At 31.8% G+C, this 23180-nt stretch overlaps 2 protein-coding genes across 3 annotated transcripts; both read right to left on the reverse strand.

Moving 5' to 3' along the window:
- Positions 1 to 712: 712 nt before the first annotated feature.
- LOC145317798 (uncharacterized) lies at positions 713 to 5469 on the reverse strand. The gene is made up of 5 exons (XM_080159071.1): positions 5270 to 5469; positions 4879 to 4939; positions 4535 to 4703; positions 4000 to 4167; positions 713 to 1282 (listed from the first exon to the last, which is right to left on the reverse strand). Exons 1-5 carry the CDS (start codon positions 5356 to 5358, stop codon positions 714 to 716), a joined length of 1056 nt encoding a protein of 351 aa, XP_080015197.1. The 5' UTR covers positions 5359 to 5469; the 3' UTR covers position 713.
- Positions 5431 to 23111, reverse strand: LOC145317753 (uncharacterized). 2 transcript variants are annotated; one of them, XM_080158999.1, is made up of 14 exons: positions 23006 to 23111; positions 22403 to 22485; positions 21643 to 21762; positions 21369 to 21460; positions 20641 to 21249; positions 20391 to 20476; positions 19518 to 19584; positions 18785 to 18944; positions 17802 to 18546; positions 17076 to 17481; positions 16215 to 16422; positions 15247 to 15325; positions 13623 to 14850; positions 12927 to 13006 (listed from the first exon to the last, which is right to left on the reverse strand). In XM_080158999.1, the coding sequence occupies exons 1-13, from the start codon at positions 23037 to 23039 to the stop codon at positions 14762 to 14764; spliced, it is 2778 nt and encodes a 925-aa protein (XP_080015125.1). In that variant the 5' UTR covers positions 23040 to 23111; the 3' UTR covers positions 12927 to 13006; positions 13623 to 14761. The 2 variants fall into 2 exon arrangements, with proteins under 2 accessions (XP_080015134.1, XP_080015125.1); XM_080159008.1 differs by lacking the exons at positions 15247 to 15325; positions 16215 to 16422; positions 17076 to 17481; ... (7 more) ...; positions 22403 to 22485; positions 23006 to 23111 and adding exons at positions 5431 to 5892; positions 6061 to 6136; positions 6541 to 6608; ... (1 more) ...; positions 9362 to 9429; positions 12575 to 12721 and having other exon boundaries at positions 12932 to 13006; positions 13623 to 14760.
- Positions 23112 to 23180: the final 69 nt, after the last annotated feature.

Below are 23180 nucleotides of genomic sequence, written 5' to 3' on the forward strand. Positions count from 1 at the left end.
CAGTCCGTCCGTCCGTAACGTTATGGAGGAAATGGGATTTACTCAGCTCCTATAATAGATAGAATGCTGAAATTTTTTGACAACATTCCCATCATTAAGGAGCACAATCAATGGCGGTCGGACGGCTTTTTTAAAGCAGGTTTTAGGCTATTTTTTAATCTTCCACATTTTCCCCCATATCTTTGGTGTTTATGGTCCGATTTTCAAAATTTTTTCAGTTAAAGATATCAAAATTAAATTTTCCGTCGTTTGGAGAAAACAACAATGACGGTCAGACTGCCTCTTTGCAGGTTTTTGGCTATTCTTATATTTTACATTTTCCCCCATATCTTTGGTGTTTATGGTCTGATTTTCAAAATTTTTTCAGTTATAGATATCAAAATTAAATTTCCCGTCGTTTGAAGAAAACAACTATGAAGGTCAGACTGCCTTTTTGCAGGTTTTTGTCTATTTTTTGTCCGATTTTCAAAATTTTTTCAGTTAAAGATATCAAAATTAAATCTTCCGTCGTTTGAAAAAAAAAATGACGACCAGTCCCATCCACGAATTTTTGTGCTTCGCTACTTATGGATTTCAATTGCACACCACGAAACTCGCTGCGTAGAGTCCACAATATGTAAATTACTTAAGGATAAAAACATTTGGAGTTTTGATATACCCTACACGACATAAATTAGCTGCACTGCTAGAAAATCATTAATTTTGGCTATTTATCAACAAGAAGAACATTCCTGATTACATATTTTACAAACATTCTTAATCCCATCCATATGTTTTGTTCGAAAGTGATAATACATAGTTTTTCTACTCGCAAAAGATTTTGTACATTTCTTGCATTGATAGGGCAAATCTTTTGGATGTGTGTCCAAGTGTTCGTCTAGTAGAACTTTTGAATCAAAAACTTTATCACAATACTGACATGTAAACTCTCTGTCCATTTTATGCTTTGCATTCTTTTTGTGATTTGTCAGGCCAATTTGACGTGTAAATCTTTTATCACAAACATCACATTGAAATAATTTAACGCCTATATGGTGCATTTGATGCAATTTCAAGGCATGATTTTCCTTAAATGTTTTATCACATTTATCACAAGCAAATGGCCGCTCACCTGTATGCACCAATTGATGCTTTTTGAGATTACCAGATTTTGAAAATACTTTTTCGCATATCGTACATGGAAATTGAAGGAGCTTTAAGTGAACTGAAGCTTGATGTGTTTTTAGATTACTCTTCTTGGTGAAAAATTTATCACATTGATCACATTTGAATGGTTTAATACCTAAGAATAAAATTTCTAGATTTAATGATTTTGAAAAAATAGCAAAAAATTCCGATTGAGTTTAAATTGTAGAAATATCTATAATACAAATTAGAACTTCATCGAGTTGTCCTTTAAGATCTCGCAAACCACTGCACCGACCAGTGGCGTGCGAACACTTTGTCTAGGGGGGGGCATTTTGAAGATTTTGTAAAATTTTGCCCCCCCCTAAATCAAAGTGCCCCGGGGGGGCACTTTGATTTAGGGGGGGGCATTTTGATTATATATACTAATTTTAAATAAGGGCGTTTTAAGGGGTGGGATTATTTGATTATGGGCCTTCTAGTTCTTATCCCTTCTTCCCCATCCCTTCCCCCATCCCTATTTCCCATTTATAGCCCACATCTCCCCCCCCCCCATCTCTTCTCCCCCATCCCTTCTCCCCACCCTGTAATGACCGAAAAAAGTATCTTCGAAAGCATCTTCGAAAAAAAAGTACAGAAGATAATTTAACCTTCCCCCCCCCCCCCCCCCACCACAAAACATTTTTTATGGGTGGAAGGGGATGTTATAAAATCTCAGCAGGAAGGATGAATAACCCCATTAAAAAAATTTGGGGGGGGGGGGGGGGAGATAAAAACAGTCATTTTGGAAATAATTTACCAAAAATTAACCTAAATCTACAAAAAAATTTATCGTACCATAAAAACCAAAGATATAAAGAACTATGTAAAAAATAAAAAAAAAATTACTTGTCCTTTCATCTACAGACATAAAAATCTCTTAGAAATATGGAAAACTTTGGGGTATAGTCTCTTTTGTGGCAACGCCTCTTAAGGGGCATTTGAAATTTAAAAGATACAAAAATAGCCAAAAACGTCCTGAAAAGCAGTCCGATCTCCATGAATTTTTAATAGTTAATTATACTCCATAATGATGGGAATGTTAACATTAAGTTTTAGCCTTCTATCTTTAATTGCAGTTGAAAAAATCACATTTCCCCTTTAGCATTACGTACTGACAGCCATAGTGAATTTTAGAGAAGCTAAAAAGTTATATCAACATATCCTACCCTCTTTAAATTGCACTTTAAAACTCTGTTAATTTTTGATTAAGTTGTGTTTCCAAGGATTTATAAGGGCGGTGCGTGAAGCGCACCTAAAAATATTTATTCCCCCTTTGAACTAAAATCAATTAAATACAACAAGAGTGGCGAATTTTATCAAGTTAGGAATATAGAGTGTAGTAAGTTTTAAGGGTTTTTAATGAAAATTGCCATAAAAAAACATGTCTTTTTGTAAGGGTATGTACACCAAAAAAATGATAAACTTATCCTGAAAATAAAATGACATCATATATAGTTATTCATTTAGACAGACATACAGTGTTGAGAAAAAGGCTTAGATAAATATCAACGCTGTTTCTTTTTTATATAAAATTACTTTTTGATTAAATATTTTTTGTTTACACATGTTTTTATAGAAATAAAAACAAAATATACAATGCAATCTATAATTCAAAGTAGAATGATGTCTGTCCGTCTGTCTGACCGTCCGTCCGTCTGAAGCTTAAGATCTTGGTAACCACTGAACCATTCTTCTCTCAGAATATATACCTATCGGTCCTGTGGTGGTTTTAAGCTATTTTCTTGGGGGGGTGGGACACCCCCAACCCCCCCCATCTTTTTTTTCTGAAGATTTCCTAGGTCCTTTATTTTTTTTGTAGAAGATTTCCTTGGTCCTTTTGTTTTGAATGAGATTTCCTTGGTCCTTTTGTTTTGAATGAGATTTCCTTGGTCCTTTACGATTTTCGCCTTATTTTTTTTTATCTCCTCTTGGGGCAAAGCCCCTAGAGGCTAGGGGCGAAGCCGCTAGTGTGATAAAAAGCAGAAACAATTTGGAAGGGCGCGAAGCGCAAATTTTTTTCTTCAAATATGCAGGGAGGGAGGGGTTTTGGGCTATTTATTACACTAGTCCCCAATATTTCATATAAAATTTTCTTATTCATTGGCTCAACAACTTTGGGGACACTAATGGAATTTTGATTGGTTGGTTAATTAAGTCGAGTTTCCATACATTTCATCCACTAATTGTAATCTATATAAGGGGTAATTTTGTGTATCATCATTGGGGATGTACAAAATTTCTTTGGTAAAAAGTTTATATTATACAAAATAAAATACTTCCTATTACCTGGTTTGTTATGTTCAGTGAAAAAAGATTATAACCTAATTTCTACACTAATTAAAAATTTGGTAAGGTTAAATGAATAGTAACTGTCTGTTTGGCGCGAAGCGCCAAAATTTTTTTGGTTGAGTATTTCTTGATCTTTTTTTTGGAAACTGGGATAGTTTTGCTTTTTGTAGGGTAGGGGGCAAAAAGGGGCATTTTTGTTGACCAGGGGGGGGGCAAAATGGGGCATTTTTCAACATTTAGGGGGGGGCAGGGGGGGCGGTGGCTAGGGGGGGGCAGGGGGGGGCGTTTTGGTCGCTAGGGGGGGGCGATTGCCCCAAATGCCCCCTTCGGTTCGCACGCCACTGGCACCGACGCTGCTTTTAGGGGAATATATACTGGTTCCACCGTGGCTAAAAGCTATTTTCTTGATAAAGCAATGGGACACACCCCTGCGAAGATATTATTTAAATTCCAAAAGAAAAGAATAAAAAATCTAACAAACTTAAAGAAACAATTTTAGCACTTTCTACACTTTTAGGATAATTAATTCTAGAAATTCTATGCCTGTATGAGTTAATTGATGACTTTGTAAATTCTCTTTTCGTGCAAATTTAGAACCACATAGATCACATTCCCACGGCTTCTCGCCACTGTGTACAACTTTGTGTATTTTCAGATTATATTTCAAAGCAAATGATTTACCACACTCCTCACATGAATATGGTCTTTCACCTAGTTAAGGATATATTTGGATAAGCCAATTAGTACAAAATTGAAAAAAAGGCAGTATTCTACACTTTGGGGGATTTATTTTTAATGTCCATTGTCATATTTCTGTACTAACAAAAGTATGCAAAAAATATATTATATAAACTATGACCAACTTACTAAACCTTTTTTTGCTACCTACTTTCATTTCATTGCAAAAAAAGGACAATACTGTCCATAATAAGCGATAATACAACTAATATGTTAAACATTATGAACTGATAATAACTGTACCTAGACTCTGCCATGGATTCTTTATTCTTAGTCACGTAGAGTATTAAATATAAAATTTAAATATTTGTTTTTATTATTCTTATCCATAATATCCTGCCTGTGTGCAAAAATTCGTGCTTCTCAAGACTTTGCTTTTTCGCAAAAGATTGGTTGCAAACACTACACGCAAATGGCTTTATACCGGTATGTATCATTTGATGATATTTCAGGTTATACTTGTTGAACAAAACTTTGCCGCATATGTCACATTCAAACTCTCCCTCAACCTATAATTAGATCTATTTTTCTTTCAAATATTTATGATATTGTTAAAAATATAAAATTTAGAGGATATGTTCAGTAGACACTGAGACAGACAATTTTACTATGAAAACAAGTTTTGCCATTTAAACAGTAAACCCAGAGGTTTTCTTTTGGAAAATTATATTCTATTCTCTTTACCTTAGAACTTTCTTCATAGTCTTGAAATTGTTCTGAAAGATCAAATTCTTCACCATTTTCATCCTTCATTCACATTTCATTTAATACAAAAAAAATAATAAATATATTCAGACAAACGAACATTAGGTAACAAAAGTACAGTAACAACGCATTTTATATCAACATTATCATAAAGTGTGAACAAAAATTCTGTAGTATGTTCTATCCCAAAATCACTTTAATAAAGGACACTGAATATATATAAAAATCCGTTTCATTAAAGGATATTTGTCCTTTACTTGAAGGTTACATGGAAAAGGAATGTAAATTAGTTTGTATGAATACAGAAATATGAGTATTAGTTGTAATACAAATTTTTAGCAGGATCGTTACATTTTTTTATATTAAAATTTCCTTGATTAATTCACTAGGCTGCATATTATATTCAAAAGTTTCTTCATCCCCTGTGGTGACGTCATTTCTATCTTCGCTTTCGTTCATTTTTTATTTATATTTATTATGATAAACAGATGAAAGTTCAATTCTTTAGTGTCTTTATAATCATTTTGCAAATCTGAAAATAAACATGTTGTTTACAAAAATATAAAAAATTGAGGAAATATCATTGTTGATAATTTTGTATAACATTCATTTAAAAACTGTTTATTCAACTACATCTTTTGTTAATTTTTCTGCCTTGGCCTTTTTTCCTTGAGGATGCTGGCTGCTGCCTAAAACGCCGGAGTTGGATGGAAATTCAAGAACTCTTTTTAAAGAGGGACTGCTGCTAGCTTGTTGTTGCAGAATATGTGCCTTCAACAGATCTAGCTTCCCCGTTTTACGTCCTGAATTATAATTAGCATCTGTAAGCTCTTCTTTCAACACTAGGACCTCTTTTTCTTTAACTTGCAAGGCAGCTTCCAATTTCATTGTTTGTTCTTCTAAGCGTATAGATTTATCTCTAAATTGTTTGCTAAGTGTTTTCAGGTTTTTAATAATGACAACCTTTTTCTTCGATTCTTCTTCAAGTTGTTTCTGAAAAAAATATAGTTTTATAAATGACGGATGGAGAGACTAATCAATAATGACACTTTTAAAGTAGCTTTGCAAATATAGGTAGGTATGTAAAATTCATAGTGGGATAACATTATGGCAATAATGTAGTAATTTGTAGAAGTTAGTAATTAAATCTGAAGAACTTACCAATTTGGCTTCCAGTTCTAAATTTTGTTTCTTTAGAGATTCAATCATGTGACTTGTCAAAATTTTAAAATCCGCCCTATAATTAAAACAATTGCCAACTCTTCAAATGAAAGTAATTTCATTTTTAAATAAAGAGAATACCTTGCACTTATTAATAAAATGGAAAACTTTTAATATAAAAACAAGTATAAAACATACGGATGATTTTGTTTGTGTAATATTATATAAGTTCAGTGTAAAACTTATTAAATAAGTAAATAAACAAATATTGGTTTCCATGGTATTGTAATAAAATTTTTTAAAATCCTCTAAAACATTTGTAAAAAAAATCCACGTATTTATATTTAAGGAAAAAAATAGTATCTTTCTGATGATTGCAGAAGCTTGAAACTCTGAGTAAAAGTAAATAAAAATTAAAGATAAAATGTTGTTTTACTTTTAAGTAAATAAGTAGATAGATATAAAGTAATAAAGACTTGCCTCAATTTCTCAAGTTGTTCTTTGTACTTCCTTTCGAGCATTTCTTTTTGCTTTACACTTTCATTAACCTAAAATAAAAGATATAAATCAGTTGGGATATTTGTAGATATCTCAGACCCAGTGACATTTTTTGATCTGCAATTTAAATTTGAGTATTTAATAAAAGATATTTTGTTTAACTATCTCCAAAACCAAGAGAGAAGCACTTAAAATTAAAGATATGTTCTGAACAAAAAAAAACACTATGACAAAATTATTGTAATCTAGACAAAAAAAACAGCTCAACATGAAAAACTTTACTTCCTAAAAGCGTGACTACTAACCTGATCATTTTTTCCATCATATTTTTCTATTTGTTTATTCAGGTCAGAAATTTCCTCATCCTTATATTCAAGAATATGTTTCAGAGCTTGGTTGGCAGACTGACTTTCAGTAAGCTTCTCCTTCATTTCAAGATAATCATTTTGATTGACCAATCTTGAAGATGGCATAACTTGGAAGGCTCCAGCTCTAATTTCTCCTGTTGTTGTTTCAATATTGAATGAATCAAGAAGTTCTTTCTTTGTTGCTATAACATTGTTGAGATCATTTTCTTTGTTGTCAGCAAATCTTAATAGTCTGTCCAATTCTTCTATGCGTTGGTCTTTCATTTCAATCTTTGATTTTAGGTTGGTTATTGTGTCCTTATCCTCATGTACTTGTCGTTCAAGATAAGTATTTCTTGTTTTCATTTCTTCAAGTTCTTTCACAAGATTCATGTTAATTTCATTATCCCCTACATTATCTTTCTTTTTCTCAGAAGATAGAAACTCTTTAAACTCTTTAAGCGTAGCTTTAATATCATCTCCTAATACACTTTCCTTGGATTTATTTTCATTTAAGCTTATAATAGATTGAAGACTTTCTAGCTTTTTTTGTAACAGAGAAATTCTATTTTTGGAAGATTCTTGTTCAGCACTCATATGAATAACTTTCTGATTTGCAAAAGACAAATGTTGATTCAGCTTGACATTGGAAATTTTTTCTTCAAACATATCTTTCCTAACATTATCCAATTCTTCAACCAGAGATTCCACTTTAACCCAACAATTCTTATTTTGACTAATCTCTTCTTCAAGGATGGATATTTGTTTCTTAAGTTCTTTCACAAGGGTGTTTTTTTCTCTATTGCTTTCTGTCTCAGTGGAATCTTGTGTTCTGGACAATTGTTTTTCTAAATCTTGAATCTTAGCCAAATTTTCTTCTCTAATGTTGTTGGCCTCCGCAAGTTCAAGGTTAATTCTTTGAAAGGTCATTTTATGATCATTTTCTAACTTCTTTGTAGCACTTGCATGTTCTTCTTCTTTATTCCTTAAATTTTCAATATTCTGATTTTTTAGATCTAGAATATCCTTAGCGAATCTTTTTGATTCATCTTGTTTATTTTTTTCCAGCTCTTCTATTGTATTATTTTTATTGGAAAGCAGCTGTTTTACCTCGTTTAATTTAACCTTTTCAGCCTCAAGATCAGCAGTGAGCCCTCTTGTCTTCAATTGTTCTGCTTTCAATTCTTCACACCTCATTTTTAACTGTTCTGTCACATCAACAAGTTGAGCTTCTTTTTCAAGTTTCATTTTTGAAGATTCACCTAATTCTTTATTAAGATTTTCTTGAAGACTTTGAACTTTAAATTCAACATTTTCTAGTTTTCTTTCAAGCCTATTATTTTTTTCAAGTAAACGATGGATGGTATCATCTTTAAATGATAGTTTTGACACATGTTCGGCTATATCCTTTTCAAGTTTAGAAACTGTCTCTTTTAAATTTTCATGGTCATCTTCACTTAACTCTGTGTCAGATTCTTCATCAATAGATTCATCATCTGTCTCCAGCTCTGTTCGATTGAATATTCTAGCAGGTTTTCTAGTCACCAACTTTCCACCACCTTTAATCAATTTCTCGCGAAATTCTGGCGTTTGGGGACGATGAATTATCCTAAAATGTGAGACATATACCTTAAAAGATAAAATAACACAAAAAAAGAGAAGAAAAATAGGCATAAATAATAGGTAACAAACATAAATAAAAAGACGTACAGTTAAGAGTTAAAAAAAACTTTAAAAAGAAAGAGTAAGAGTTACTCAAGGGAGAGGTAGGTTTCTGGTAGAATCCGTAAATGAGTGTGTTTTAAGGCTTAGAAATAGTAGTAGAACGATAATATTCACTAGCTATGTGTATTTCTTATTAAAAAGAACTATAGACAATTTTTTTAAAAGTTAACATAAAGGGGGGGGGGCGAAAGTGACACTTTTTGAAACCAAAACTAAAAGTCAAAGGAACTCAACTAAAAAAAGAGTTAAAGGTCTGACATTTTGCATGGCAGTTGCTTTATAGGGGTACAATATGGAACTGTGAAAAAACGGCGGCGCAACCGCCGAAAACCGCCGAGAAAAGGCAAAAAAAATTTCGGCAGGAAACGGCGGTTTTCGGCGGTTGCGCCGCCGTTTCTTCACAGTTCCATATTGTACCCCTATAAAGCAACTGCCATGCAAAATCTCAGACCTGTAACTCTTTTTTTAGTTGAGTTCCTTTGTTGACTTTTAGTTTTGGTTACAAAAAGTGTCACTTTCGCCCCCCCCCCCTTGTTATCGTTCTACTGCTTTTTTAAAACTTATAACACATAACCTTTACAGATTTTACCCGAAACCTACCTCTCCCTTTATCACAATACTATTGTATCAATATTTTGATGCTAATCTTTCCTAGCTATGTAAACAACATAAAATTTTTTATTTGTGATTAGTGGAATATATTTATCTACAATTGACCTATCCCTATTTACCTGTACACTTTACTTGCAGAAACTATTTGTTGCCCCCAGAGAGACCCAAGATACTTTCTCAAAGTTCTCTGAAAGTAATAACACTTTTAAGATCACTGTAAGTACCTACTAACCAGAATGTACCAAGTTTGTAAAAATTGCTCTTGTGATGAAGTTAAAAATGGAACTGAAAAGCTATGAATACTCAGGTGGGCATTAATACTAGAGTAAATTTAAAACACTTGGTTTTTCCAATCAGTGGCATGGACAGGGTTTTTCCGGGGTGTATTTTTTGAAGAGGTGAAGAGGGGAAAGGTAGGTCTTTTAATTTTAAAGTGGGTGATGACACCCCCATCCACACGCTAATACTTCAAATTAAAACAAGAATAGTTTTCAAGAAAACTTACCTATGCTCCTTTGAAATGAAAAAAAAAGATTGCTGTCCTTTCATGCAAAGACAAAAAAGAACCATTCTTTTATCATAGCCAAAGATAGATTTTTGACTAACTTACTTAGACGGATGTGCGGACATACAAATAACAGAATGCGAACGCTGTAATGTCCCTAATTAAGGGTTTTTTTTTAATGCAACCATCTCATAATCAATGATTAAATGGCACTTAGATTTTTGAGCGACAAAAAGTATTATGTGGAGATTGGTTTCATGACTAATTTGCTCTTAAGATAGCCAAAAAATGGCAAAACGGCTGAGCCGCCAGCCGTTAGCCGTTACTTTTCCAACTTTTTGTTCGATTTAGGGAAAATAGACCTACCAAGGATTATTCATGCAAAATTTCAGATCAAAATTCGAATTCTAAGTGCCATTTAATTGTATCGTATGTATGTATATTTCAAATTCAATTATTATACATATGACAACGTTTATGTAAGTTTATAGAAGAAAAAACAATTACAATTAATCATAATGCAAAATAGAACATAAAGTCAGTCATAAGTAAATAATTGCGACTTGACACCTCATTTATGACCATTAGTCAAGTTAGAGGATTTACCCAAGCCGCTGTTTGTGTTATCTGATAAGGGAGTAAAAAAAACCCTTGGAGATATGATTGCAGTTATTTACACTGCATTAAATTAAATGTGACTTAACTGGTGTTTATTATGTGTTTCTATTGGAATTTGTTTGTATATATAGAAATGTAGTTTTAAATGTAGTTACCTTGTAGTTATAATATGTAGTTATTATTGTAGTTATAATGAAATTTTGTAAGTAAAACAATTGTAGAAATAATGAATGTCATTAAGAGTTCTAAAATGTAAAAAATATGCTGATTTGTGTGTTTAGAAGAAAATTATGCTGATTGTATCATAAATAAAAAATTTTTATTGTGATATTTAGAAGGAAGCTACTCTATATTTAGATGTCTAAATTGTTTGAAGCTGTGATTAATTAGAATGGAATGTGGTGGCCATTTAGGATACGGTAGTTTGGTTTGGAGAAGTTTACATTGCTGACATTTTTGTTAAATCATATTGACATTCCTGAAAGTCTAGGTTAGTATATGTAGTCATAAATAGATAAATGCCCTTGCCCATCATTCAATAAGCATAATCTAAAGACTTTTTTTTGGTAGACCTTTATAATTGAAAATGCTAACCCCACAACTTAGCTAGCAAAATTCTGATACTAGGCCATTGTTGTCACGTTGTTACAGAAATGAATAATGTAAGTATAATTTATAACTAATGTCTAGCAGATTAAGAATTGAACGTGGTGGCCAATTAGGATACATTATTTTAGGTTTGCAGTTGATATTGGTGACATTTGCTGTTAAATCTACTTAATAAAAAAAACACCTCTGAGGTTTAAATTATTATATGTAGTCAATATAGATTCATGCCCCATCTCATTAAGCGTAAATCTAAGGACTAATTTTTTGGAGACCTACATAAAACCTAGAAAAATGCTAACCCCTCCCTTAGCTAGCAGAATTCTGATGCTAGGCCAATTTTGTTATGAATATTACAGAAGTGAGTGATGTAAGTATAATTTTACAACTAATGTCTGGCAGATTAAGTTATATTAGGAGATTTGATGGAAGATTATTTTTTGAAGGCTAAGTTGACTATGAAATATTGCTTATTTTCTTGGGAATAAGTGGCCGATTTAGGTAAAATATTTTAAATTTGAAGAATTTTATTTTTATAAATGAAGGCGGAGATGACATAGTAGCGATTTTAATTTATGAGGATTATGAAATTTTGAAGATGAAGTGTTGATATTATCTAGGAAATGTGGTTGACATTGAATTGGGTTTGTAGATATTATCGCTTAGATCCATTTTGAGTTGTAGTTTCTAGAAGATATGTCTTGGAATAAACATTTTTTATAACTAAAGTTGATATTTATATTTAATCATTGATTACGAGATGGTTGCATTAAAAAAAAAACCCTTAGGATCAGATAAAGGATTTTAAAATTGAAAGAACCATTAATCTAGCCCTACTGTAGCCTAACATACTTAGACAGATGGACATACAAATGACAGAATGTGGACGTTGTTGTGTCCTGTACATCAATTTATCAGTCATTGTCTTTTAACATAAATATTACATTTCTTTTTATCATTAATCGACTAATAATTGCTGGATTATATTATATTATCCGTGGGTAAGGAAAGGATTTCTTTAAATACAATGTAGTCAATATACCACAAATTAAAAAGTAATAAATTTAAATAGGTAATAAAATAAGACAAGTCCTGTGTAGTAATACCGGTCAGCAACTTAACAATTAACTTTTTTTTTTTAATACCTAATGTTCTAAATGTCTGAGAAACGAGTCATTGAATACAAAGTTGTATCGTATTGCCTCTAGTTTTATTTGTTACTTCAGCGATTTTTTGTCAGATCACCCCTTCTATGACCTTTTTGGTCAAGTCAGAACATGAAGAAAAAAATTGGCGCAACATTCTAATTTGTGAAAAAAGTCCTATGAGGTGCCTTGGGGCTAAAAAATCTGGTTTTAATCTTATGATTGTACATTTTCATATTCGTAGAAAGCTGTTTATAATAAGATGCGAGAAATAACTATTGTCAATTTTAAAATTTTTTTATATGATTTTAAAATATTTAATACGAAATAACTATGGTGAAACACATTTTGGGTACCATTATAAAATAGGTCCCCTAGTCAATAGAAATTACGAGAAAACATTAAAAAAAATTAATTGGTGGAAGAAGTGAACAATAGATGCCTTTTTTCAATATTACCTTGCTGTTATTTTCATTCGAATGATAGCAAAGTTGAATTTCAAACCATGCCATCTTGTTATATTCGTAGGTGAAGGACCCATGGAATTCGTAAGGTGGAGAGCAGATGATTGTTTCATTAAAAGTTTCTGAGGATCGAAAAATCACCTGAAAAAAAATTTTAATTTCCTTTATTTTAATGAGGGTGATGTAACAACAAGAAGTTCCTAAGTAATGATATTGAATATGGAGCTAAAATAAACCATTAAGGCAATAAAAAGAAGTTTTGGTCTTCCTTAGGTGAAACATTGACCAGGAAAATATTGCTTATCAATTAAGCAATTAATCAATTAACATTATTTCAATATTCAAGATTACCTTGTCCAAATAGTGTTCGATGTTATTTCCATTATGGCCTTCTATTGTTATTTTAATAATTTTCTTTTCATAAACCTAAAACGTTAAAAAAATTCTATGTTTAAAATCCACATAGAAAGTTGGATAGAGAAGCTTTTAATTGAGAGGTATAAAATAAGGGGTTTCAAAATTTTGAGTGGGTAATCTGACGTAGGTACTTTCAAAACTTTTAAAGGGGGTAAAATGATGAGTTGTAAAGTTTGAAGAGATGAAAACACTTTTTTAAACCCCCCTTGGTCATCTATGTTGGTAATGTTGCTGTTAGAACCCAGTATACAACAGACAACAAATTATTCTATAATAATTTGCGAAATAGGGTAGTAAAGTTAGAATTGCAAAGAAACTGCGATTCTTATGATCTTTAAGTAACGTACATTCGAAAAAACCGTAGTTATAAAGAAATTGAACCACAACAAAAATGTACATAGCAAAGCTTATAAATATAAAAAATAAACTTCCTAAACTAACAAGTACAGCCAACCAGCTTGACAAAGCTAATGCTAGAGGAATCTTCCCTAGAAATTACAGACATACTTATGTTGACGGGCGGAAAAAGTAAATAATAGAATAGATGCTCAAATAGCGTTTTCACAAAATAGACTTATATTTCGAACTATGGAGTAGCTTCGATAAATACAACAAATTAATTTACCGGATATTTGAAAGAAACATCGTAGGAAATATTTAGTTTTGTTACTAACTCTTGTAACATATTGTGATTTATAGAGCACATTTTTCATTATCTGGAACTTAAATAATTAATATTAAAATGTTTAAAAATTTTAGATAGCTTAATTTAACAAAGCTTATTGTTTAACTATTATATAACAATTAAGATAAAAATGATTATTACTACTAATAATAAATGTATTAAATGAACTAAGAGAATTTTTAGGTAGATCCTATCGTAGTATCTAGGTATCGTAAAATTACGTATTTAGTACAGTTAGAACTATTTTAGACAGCTAAAATTTCCTATAACTCTTTCTCTTCCTTAGGTACTTGTTTATAAAAAGCTAAATATAATATCTTCCTAGATGTACTAAGCACATTGAAACAACGATATCATGTCCCCCTTTTTACAGCCAGACCACCCTAGAGGCAACTAGGCGCACGTAAAATATTTTCTTTTAAATCTATGTTATCATCAGCTGTTTACGAAAAATATTTTTTTGCCGCTAAATAGGGTTAGTTATATTTTTTGCGGTTTCTCTTGGGAGAGTGGTGGTACAATTCCCCAAAATAGCTATAAACCTTCCCAGGACCAATGAGAAGCTAAACTGTAAAGGAGAACCATATAAGTTCAGCGGTGCTAACTTTGTGAATAATGGCACCTTTTAATATTTGTAAACATTAAATAATCCCTCCTAAAATAAGAATTGCTGCCTGTATTTAAATAATCACCGGGGGAAAGGGAGAGTAAAGTGATTTTATGCTGCAAAAAAAAGGACTAGGTAGGTAGGTATACCATAAAAAATTATGTTTAATCCTCTAATGTACTAGAAAAAAATCATCAAAGTTTGGACCAAAAAATACTCTTACCAAAAATTTAAGTGGTTAAAAAAATTCATTTCTCTCCCGGAAACCCTTAACAAATTCCATTTCTCTCCCGAAGACCCATCTTAATTGAAATGTTTAAGTGTCCCCGGAGACAATAAAAGTCAATGCAAAAAGAAATTAAAAATAAATTATACGAATTAAAAGGAGTTTCTAATCACTGTCATGATTTTGCTTTCGGGAATAAAGAATGGGACAATAGCTTATCCTTAAGTGATTAGAACCAATACATTTTTAACTTGGACTAATCTGTTCTTGGTTAATATTTTCTTCGGTTTCTTCCATCAAAGTTGAATTTATATTGTTTTCACCAGAAAAGTCTTCTAAAACAGAAATGCTTATTAGAAATTTTTTAAGAGGACGAATTATTCAGTGCTACATATTTTTTTCATAAAATAGTAGGGAATTAACTGATTACCACTAATTATACATAACTTTAAGAATAGTTAGCAAGGCCTAATAAAAAAATTAACTAACTAAGACTAAAAAGGGGAACGCAAGTTTATGACATATTTATATTGAATCAATATTAATGATATAATTTCTATTAATAACATCCACTCTTTGATAAGACTTATAAAAACTGTTTTTTACCATTATAGGCATTAAAACTGTATTTTTGTTAATGATTTCAATGATTTTATCGTTGGGTATTTTTAAATTGCCATTAGTACTAGCCATATGTCTTAATGAGAGTGTCCAAACTCTATCAATATTACCTTCGCCATCAGAATGAATGATCTGAAGATTATTCACAACTATGTCTTCCTCTTCTCCGTCACTAGAGCAGGGCTCGTCCTAAACAAATAAACATTTTGGCGCAATTTTAGTTTAGACTTGAAACCAAAACCTCCTGACAGCAAGTAGGGAAGTACGCTATAAAATATGCTAATTTGCTGGAGGAAGTTGTTGAATTTTTATGTACATAAAAATATTTATCATTTTATCTAATCCAGGGAACTTTAGGACGGTGGAAGCCGCAGTTCAAGACGGGATTGGGAACGCGGTAAATTCCGCGGCACTGGTAACTTAATCGTACCGGTCTTACCCTGGATGAGCCCGTTTATTCTAAAGTGGAACATCTGTCATAATGGCACAAATAGCATACCCAGTAATTATTATGTATCATGTATCGTAACAGTCACACCAACTGTCACATTTTATTATATAGCTAAGTTGCGACTTGGTAAGCACCGCGAAAACCAGCGGTTCAACAACCTCAGCAGAGGTTAAGCCAACCACTCGCCGCTCAGCTGCTCAGTGTTCATAATTGTATTAAACATGTCAGCAAAAAAATATTATGTAGGTGAACAGAGAAGGAGTAGGTTCACTACAGCCCTGAGCTAAGGTCTAAAATTATAAATCATTTATTAAACTATCACCTGATAAAGTTATTGTAATATATATGAAAGATTATAACTCTGCAACCTATTTCAGGAAGAAATCATTATTATAAACATGCAATCTTTTTCAGGAAGAAATTATAGTAAACCATGTAACCTTTATCAGTAACCCGCCCTAATTATATGCACCTTAAAGGAAATAAATTATTATTATTATTATTATTATAATTTTAGTATTATTTATATTTTTGATACCTACCTACCTAAATTTTGCGAGATACTTCGATAAAAACAGAAGAATCCTTTTAACTTTATTTAAGGATAAGTCTGTATTAAATTTTCACCTTTACAGCCTCCATTTTAACATCTTCATTAATATCGAAATCTTCTATCTTCAGTTTTCCTGCATTTTTCAATTTTTTCTTGGCAGCGCCGCCACCACCGTAGGTAATACCATGTTGGTTCCGCCGGTGTTGGCCCAACATCTTGACAGTTTTGTACGCCTTCGGACACACTAGACATCGTCCTGGATACTCAACTGGGTGATTCAATCTGATGAATAAAAATATTTGGTGTCACAGCTATTCTTTACTGTATGATAGTCAAGGACGTCAAGGGGGTAAAGTGGTGATTACCCCTCCCAAACGAATTTACATTTTACCCCCCCTCCCAATTTTAAATTTACCCCTACCCAACCATTTAGGAGGGGGTATTAACCCCCCAAACAATTTTTTGGGGGAAAATATTGGGGGGGCGGTAAAAAAAATTACCCCTGCCAACAGGTTTCAGGGGGGGTAATTACCCCCCTCAAGCAACTTTTACCCCCGAGGTAAAATTTTTTTTTTGGGGGGGGTAATAAAAATGTGTGGCACGTTATTTTATCCCCCCCCCCCCAAATAAAAAAGCTTGGACGCCCCTGATGATAGTTTAGCATTCTTTTTCCATTAAACGTTGCAGTACAACTTACATATGTAGATATGATAATATACAGTTAGTTTCGTTGGTTAACAAACATATCATACACAAACCATAATTTTTTTAATGGGATGTAGAGATGAGAGGGGAAAAGTAATATAATCTTAAAGTTTGAAAAATTGCTAGTACATAGGGAGTTTACAATCTCTATAGATATAAGTAATAAATATATATATTTTTTTATTTTATCATAATTTTTGTAGTACATACACAAGAGTAAAACAACCTACCTATGTGCTTCCAACAAATGCTTCTTATTGAATCCTTCTTGGCAAACTTCACAAAAATATCTGTCTGCATCCGAGTGCAGTAAGAGATGGCGGTCAATTGAGCGCTTGTGTTTAAACTTTGCCCCACACACGTTACACTCGAAGGGATGGGAGTCTGTGTGCGCAATCTCATGAGCGCGCAACTGGGTGTGTAGCGCAAACGAACGATTGCATATTGGACATTCATAGGGCCTCGCACCTGTGTGAATAAATTTGTGTTTGCGCAGTGATGACTTTTGAGAGAATGATTTGTTGCATATATCACAAGAGAATGGTTTCTCGCCAGTATGAACAACTTTGTGAACCTGAAGGCTGGATGGTTTGGAGAATACTCTTTCACAAATATCGCATTGATAAGGACCGACACCTAAAAAAAAATATTTTTATAGTTTTCGGCTGAAAATATCTCAACAAAACTGAAGAAATTATTTAAGCGACTAGACAAATAATAATTTCTACGGCAAAAAGTTTTCATCTTTATTTTCTAGTACTTATACTAAAACAACAAAATCTTGTGAATTCTTGATCAATAATTTGATTAACAACCTTCAAGTAAGTAAAACATTGATTAAAAGAGGAAAAATATTCTAATTTGAAACAAAGGGGAAAGGCATGCTTCAATAATCCAAAATAAATAGAATGTATGGTGTTCAGTTAAAAGTTTATATGCACTTCAAAAAAAATTACCTAAATGAATTACAGACTGATGAACCTTTAAAGACTTCTTACTTGTCAACCATTTTTCACAAATTTCACATTGAACATTTTTCTCATATGGTTCTTCAGAATCATTGTGGTGCATTAATTTGTGGCGTTTCAAGAATCCACTTTTTGTAAAGCTCTCCTCACATAGATCACATGGAAAGTTGTCTTTCTCTATATGATAAATTGTCCTTTGTCCATTTTCAGTAATATTGTCAGTAATTTGTGTATTAAGAATATCATCATCACTCTCATTTGTCTCTTCTTTAATGAAAATATGTTCAGGTTCTATTAGCTGTTCATTAACCATGTAAGAGTTTCCCGCCTTATTTTCCTTGGAAATAACTGCATTTTCTGGCTCATAATTTCTCGCTAAATCTGGCTCACAATTAATTGCCTCTTCTGGCTCACAATTTCCTGCTTGTTTTGGCTCACGATTTGCCGCCAATTCTGACTCATAATTGAGCACCTTCTCTGACTCACAATTTTGCGCCAATTCTGGCTCACAATTTTGCATTTTTTCTGATTCAATATCATCTACTGTTTTATGTACACTATTTTCTACTAATTCTTTCTCAAAGTTTCCCGCTATTTCTGGCTCACAATTTATTTCTTCTATCGCATAATTTTCTACCTTTGACTCAGAGTTGGCCTCCCTATCCACCTCACAATTAGGTGCGCTTTCCCCCTCCTCCATGTTTTCTTCAGTCATATTAAGGCATTTCGATTCCTTTATAAAAAAAATAAATGTGTTATGTTTTATTTTTTATAAATAGACATTTTTTTATCTGAAGCAATGAAAAAAACATTAAATTGATTTCAATAAAGATAAAATTGAAAAAACAAATGCATATAAAACAAACTATTTAATTGCGAAAGCCAATACAGTTGTTGAAATTTGAAAATACAAAATAATCTTTTTATCTCTATTTCAAGAATTATGGTAAATCATCTTCTAGCAAACTTACTTCAGGTTCAAGATTACTTGGATGAATGGATTGTAAGGATCCCTCCTTAATATTATCTTCATTTTCTGAATCCTCTTCATGGCTGGTTCTGGATGGTATTGAAGCATGAAATTCTTGTATAAGTTTGTCACCAAATATAGTGTTCAAGTCAGGTTCTTCACTAAATAATAATATAGCTTTAAAATAATATAAGGGATCAAGAAAAAGGTAAATGCAAGTTAAATAATGTTTATTGATTGATAAATAATTTTAGAAGATTCTAAACTAATAAAATCTACCAACTGAGAGCCAAAAATAAAATAGAGATCCCGTAATGTATAATATAATAAACATATAAATATCTTACTGTAAACGTGTTTAAGAAGCTTAATTAAAATCAATATTGTAAGTGCAGAACTCGAATGTATTTTTTAAATCTTTGTTTTTAACATTGCAAAATGTTAGATGTTAGAAAATTAACTTTTAGTTTTTTTTTGTTGGATATTTCTGAATGTACTACCTAGGTAGTAGATCTATCATAATAACTTTAAAAACAAGGAAAATTGTAATCTTTAATATTGTAATAACAATAGGTATTCAACATGATATATATCAAATTGTTAATAAAAAGGTATTTCATTTGTTGTTTAAATTTCTTCTTCAATTTATGCAGGCCGACAAAATATTCAAAATTTTACAGGTATTGTCAATGAATGGCCCTTGTTATAGATTACTTCCTAAAGCATAAAAATACCTGTTTTCATATGAATCTTCAGTTTTATTACCCGCAACCAAATCTTTAATTTCATCAACAAAATCCATCCTGTGCACAATACTTTAGTCTTATTTGTTCAACTATGGGAGGGGGGGGGGGGGGGGGGGTGGTAATGCAACCATCTTGTAATAAATGCGCAAATGGCACTTAGAATCCGAATTTCAGGATGAAAATTGGAATGAGTAATCTTTGGTAGGTCTATTTTCCCTAAATCGAATAAAAAATTGGAAAATTAAAGGCTAATGGTTGCTGGCTTAGCAGTTTAGCCGTTTTTTTTTCTTTTTAAGGGCAAAATTATCGATAATAATACCAATAAACATTTTTTTAAAATTTTTGGTAATGAGATGGTTGAATTATCCCCCCCTTAATTTAATTATAGAGTTCACAGTGATTGAGGGTGTTCACTTTCATTTTTATGTATGAACAGTTAGAATCTAATAAAAACACTAATAAGATTTGAATAAAAACTATGCCTAGCTGTTAAAATTCCATTCATTAGGGTGGATAATAGAAAAAAAATCTGCTATATTCAGAGGGGGGGGGGGGGGGTAAAAGTTAAAACATATGTATTCTCATTCATAAATACAAAATACATTATTGTGGTTCCATCCATTTCCTATACAAGACTACACTGTACCCAATCGTCCCCCTCCCCGCACCCCCCCCCCCCCCAAAAAAAAAGCAGCTACAAAGTGTTTATTCCTTCCAAACTACAGATCAAAACTGATATTTTATCTTTTAGAAAGATAAACCTTTCCCTAGTAACAACTAACAATATAATATGTTAGACTCCTTGCTACTTACTATTGATAACATAAACCTTTCTCAACATGTAAAAATAAAGTATTTATTTCCTGTCTGGATGTTTTGCCTTCACGTGTTTTCTCAGTGAACCCTTGTACTTAAATGCCATGTCACAAACAATGCATAAAAAGTTCCTGAATGATAAAAGGTGTATTTACTATACAGAAAATGTTTAAAATGTATAAATGATTAAGTGCAAAAAAAGTTATATGGAATATTAACACTTTCTTTGTTTCAATAATTCACTATTTTTCTGTATAATAATTTTAGAAGAGTGTATAATATAATAACAATTTACCTAAAACCAGTGTGGGCAATTTCGTGTTGTCGCAAGTGATTCATTTGAGAAAAATATTTGTAGCAGATATTACACTGATATGGCTTCTCCTCTAAATGAGATAGTTTGTGGAGACGCAGTTTAGATGGTTGCACAAATGATTTCTCACAAATATCACAAGGAAATGGCTTGTTATCACTATGTACAATTAATTTATGTGTTGTCAAGTTGCCTTTAAGCGTAAAAGATTTATCACAGAGATCACACTGATGCACTTTACTGCCTTCATGAAATAGCATATGCCGTTGTAAAGTTCCCTTTAGAGTAAATGATTTATCACATATTTCACAAGCAAATTGCCGTAATTTTTCTTTTTTTGGTTCATGGGTTATTTTGTGAGTTTTCAGGTTAGCATTTTGGGTAAAAGATTTGTCACAAATATCACATTGATATAACCTCTGGCCATCATGAGTTCGTTTGTGACGACTTAAATTACCCGACAACGTAAATGCTTTATCACACAAATCGCATTTATATGGAGCAATGCCTTCGTGGATGACTTGATGCACTTTTAGACTTCCCTTGTGTGAGAAACTTTTGTCGCAAGTTTCACATTTCCACTTTCTTACGCCTGGCCAAGTAAGGTTATTCATTGATAACTATTATAAAAGTTAAACAAGTGGGTATTTTTTTATGTTTAAAAAGAAGTTTGAAATTTTAAAATCAAAATAAAACAAAGAAGAAACTTTCCTGAGTGAACAATTTTATGTGTCTTCAGGTTTCCCTTGGTGGAGAATGATTTGTCACACAAATCACAGGGAAACTCCCTTGGTTCTCCATTCTAATGTCAAGAAGTGTTGAATACTTAAATTACATTTATATCTTATGGATGATGAATATGATTTAATGTCAGAATTCACATATCACTTTTAGGTAAATATGAAGTGATTATGAAAATATAATAGGTAGAATTATTAAAATCTTATTTATAAAAAGTATGCATCTTTATTTCAAGTATTATTCCTGTTGTATATGAGATAAATTGTGCTCAAACAATTCACTTTCATCTTCGAATACTTGATCACACAAGGTACAAAGAAAAGGTTTCTGGTCGACAGACTGGTCATTTTCCTCTTTTGGATCCTAAATCAAAATCAAAAGTATCAGGGGTGTTGGATATTGCCCCTCCCTCCTTCAAATGGTTAAATATCTTTGGACTACAACTTATATGTGTTTAATTTTTTTCATCTTTTGGAGAAAAAAAATTACAACATACCTATTAAAATAAGAAAAAACGAACATATATCAAACAAAGTTCAAAAAGAATAATAATAGATAACTAAATTAATTAACATATTTTAAGTGGTAAGGGCCGAAGCAAAATATCTCATGGACGGCGGAAGCATGTGGCTGGTACTGTTCAGGGAAGCTTCACATGTCTTTGGATAATTATAGGCTGTTTTATTGGAGACAAAAATTTGTTTAGACATGAAATATTTGAATGCTTTAACTTCTTTGTAGCAACGAAAATAAATTTCAAAAAATAAGTACGTAGTTAAGATTCAGATAAAAATAAAAATATTAAAACAAATAACTCTTAATTTCTTCAATTTAATGATTCAAATATTATCTCTGTTATTGAGTTTAAGACTTTTGTCATTGGTCTGTTGCTATTGCCCATATCGATTACTACATAGAAAGGTAAAAAAGTAAAAACTAACTAGGTACTTACGTAAAAACTAAAACTTTTATTTTTTGTCTTTCTAATGAAAAATCAACAAACCTCCATTTTGATAAAGTGGTCCTCAGAGGCTTGAGAAAATGTGCCTGGATCAATTTCCACATGATTATGATCTTCTCTATCTTCTTAATATTTAATTATTTATAGATTTACTTTAAAAAAATATTCATTAGCATTCTAAAATTCGTCAATTTAGCTTTTAGAATGCTCTAAAAGAAAAAGTTGATAGGACAATTTTAAAAATAACCTAATAATAAATCTGGCAAAAGTGTTTTTGACATAATAGACGAAATTTAAGGGTGAAGTATGGAACTGGGACGAAATAGCAGTTGAATAATTTCCCTCCTGTTAAAAATGGAGATGTTCAAAGTTATATTTTACCAAGGGTTGGCAATCCGAGGTATTTTTTTCGGATTCGTATTAGATTTTAACAATCCTAATACAAAAAAGTCGTATTCTCGAATTACAGACAGGAGGAATGGGGCATAGACTCAGTTTTGTAGATAGATCGTAACCGAGTGGCAGAGTATAAATAAAAACACAGAAAGCTAAATTCTATATAAATTAGTAGAAACAACTGATGGAAAAAGATTTAAAGTAAATATCTCTGAATATTAATTGACAATATAATAAAAAATTCTTCACCTGTTAAGCTTTCTTCTTCGGCATCGTTTTCCATTTTACTTAGTAACTTAATATTTTATAAAGATGTCGCAAAGAAGAAATCTGAATGTTAAAATTAATCAATGTATAATAAATGAACTGCTACTTCGTTTTCTTTCCATGATCCTTATTTTTCCTCTATTCTATAATAATTCAA

The sequence above is a fragment of the Acartia tonsa genome, chromosome 1 (assembly GCF_053477335.1).
Source record: "Acartia tonsa isolate MP-2025a chromosome 1, ASM5347733v1, whole genome shotgun sequence".
NCBI lineage: Eukaryota > Metazoa > Arthropoda > Copepoda > Calanoida > Acartiidae > Acartia > Acartia tonsa.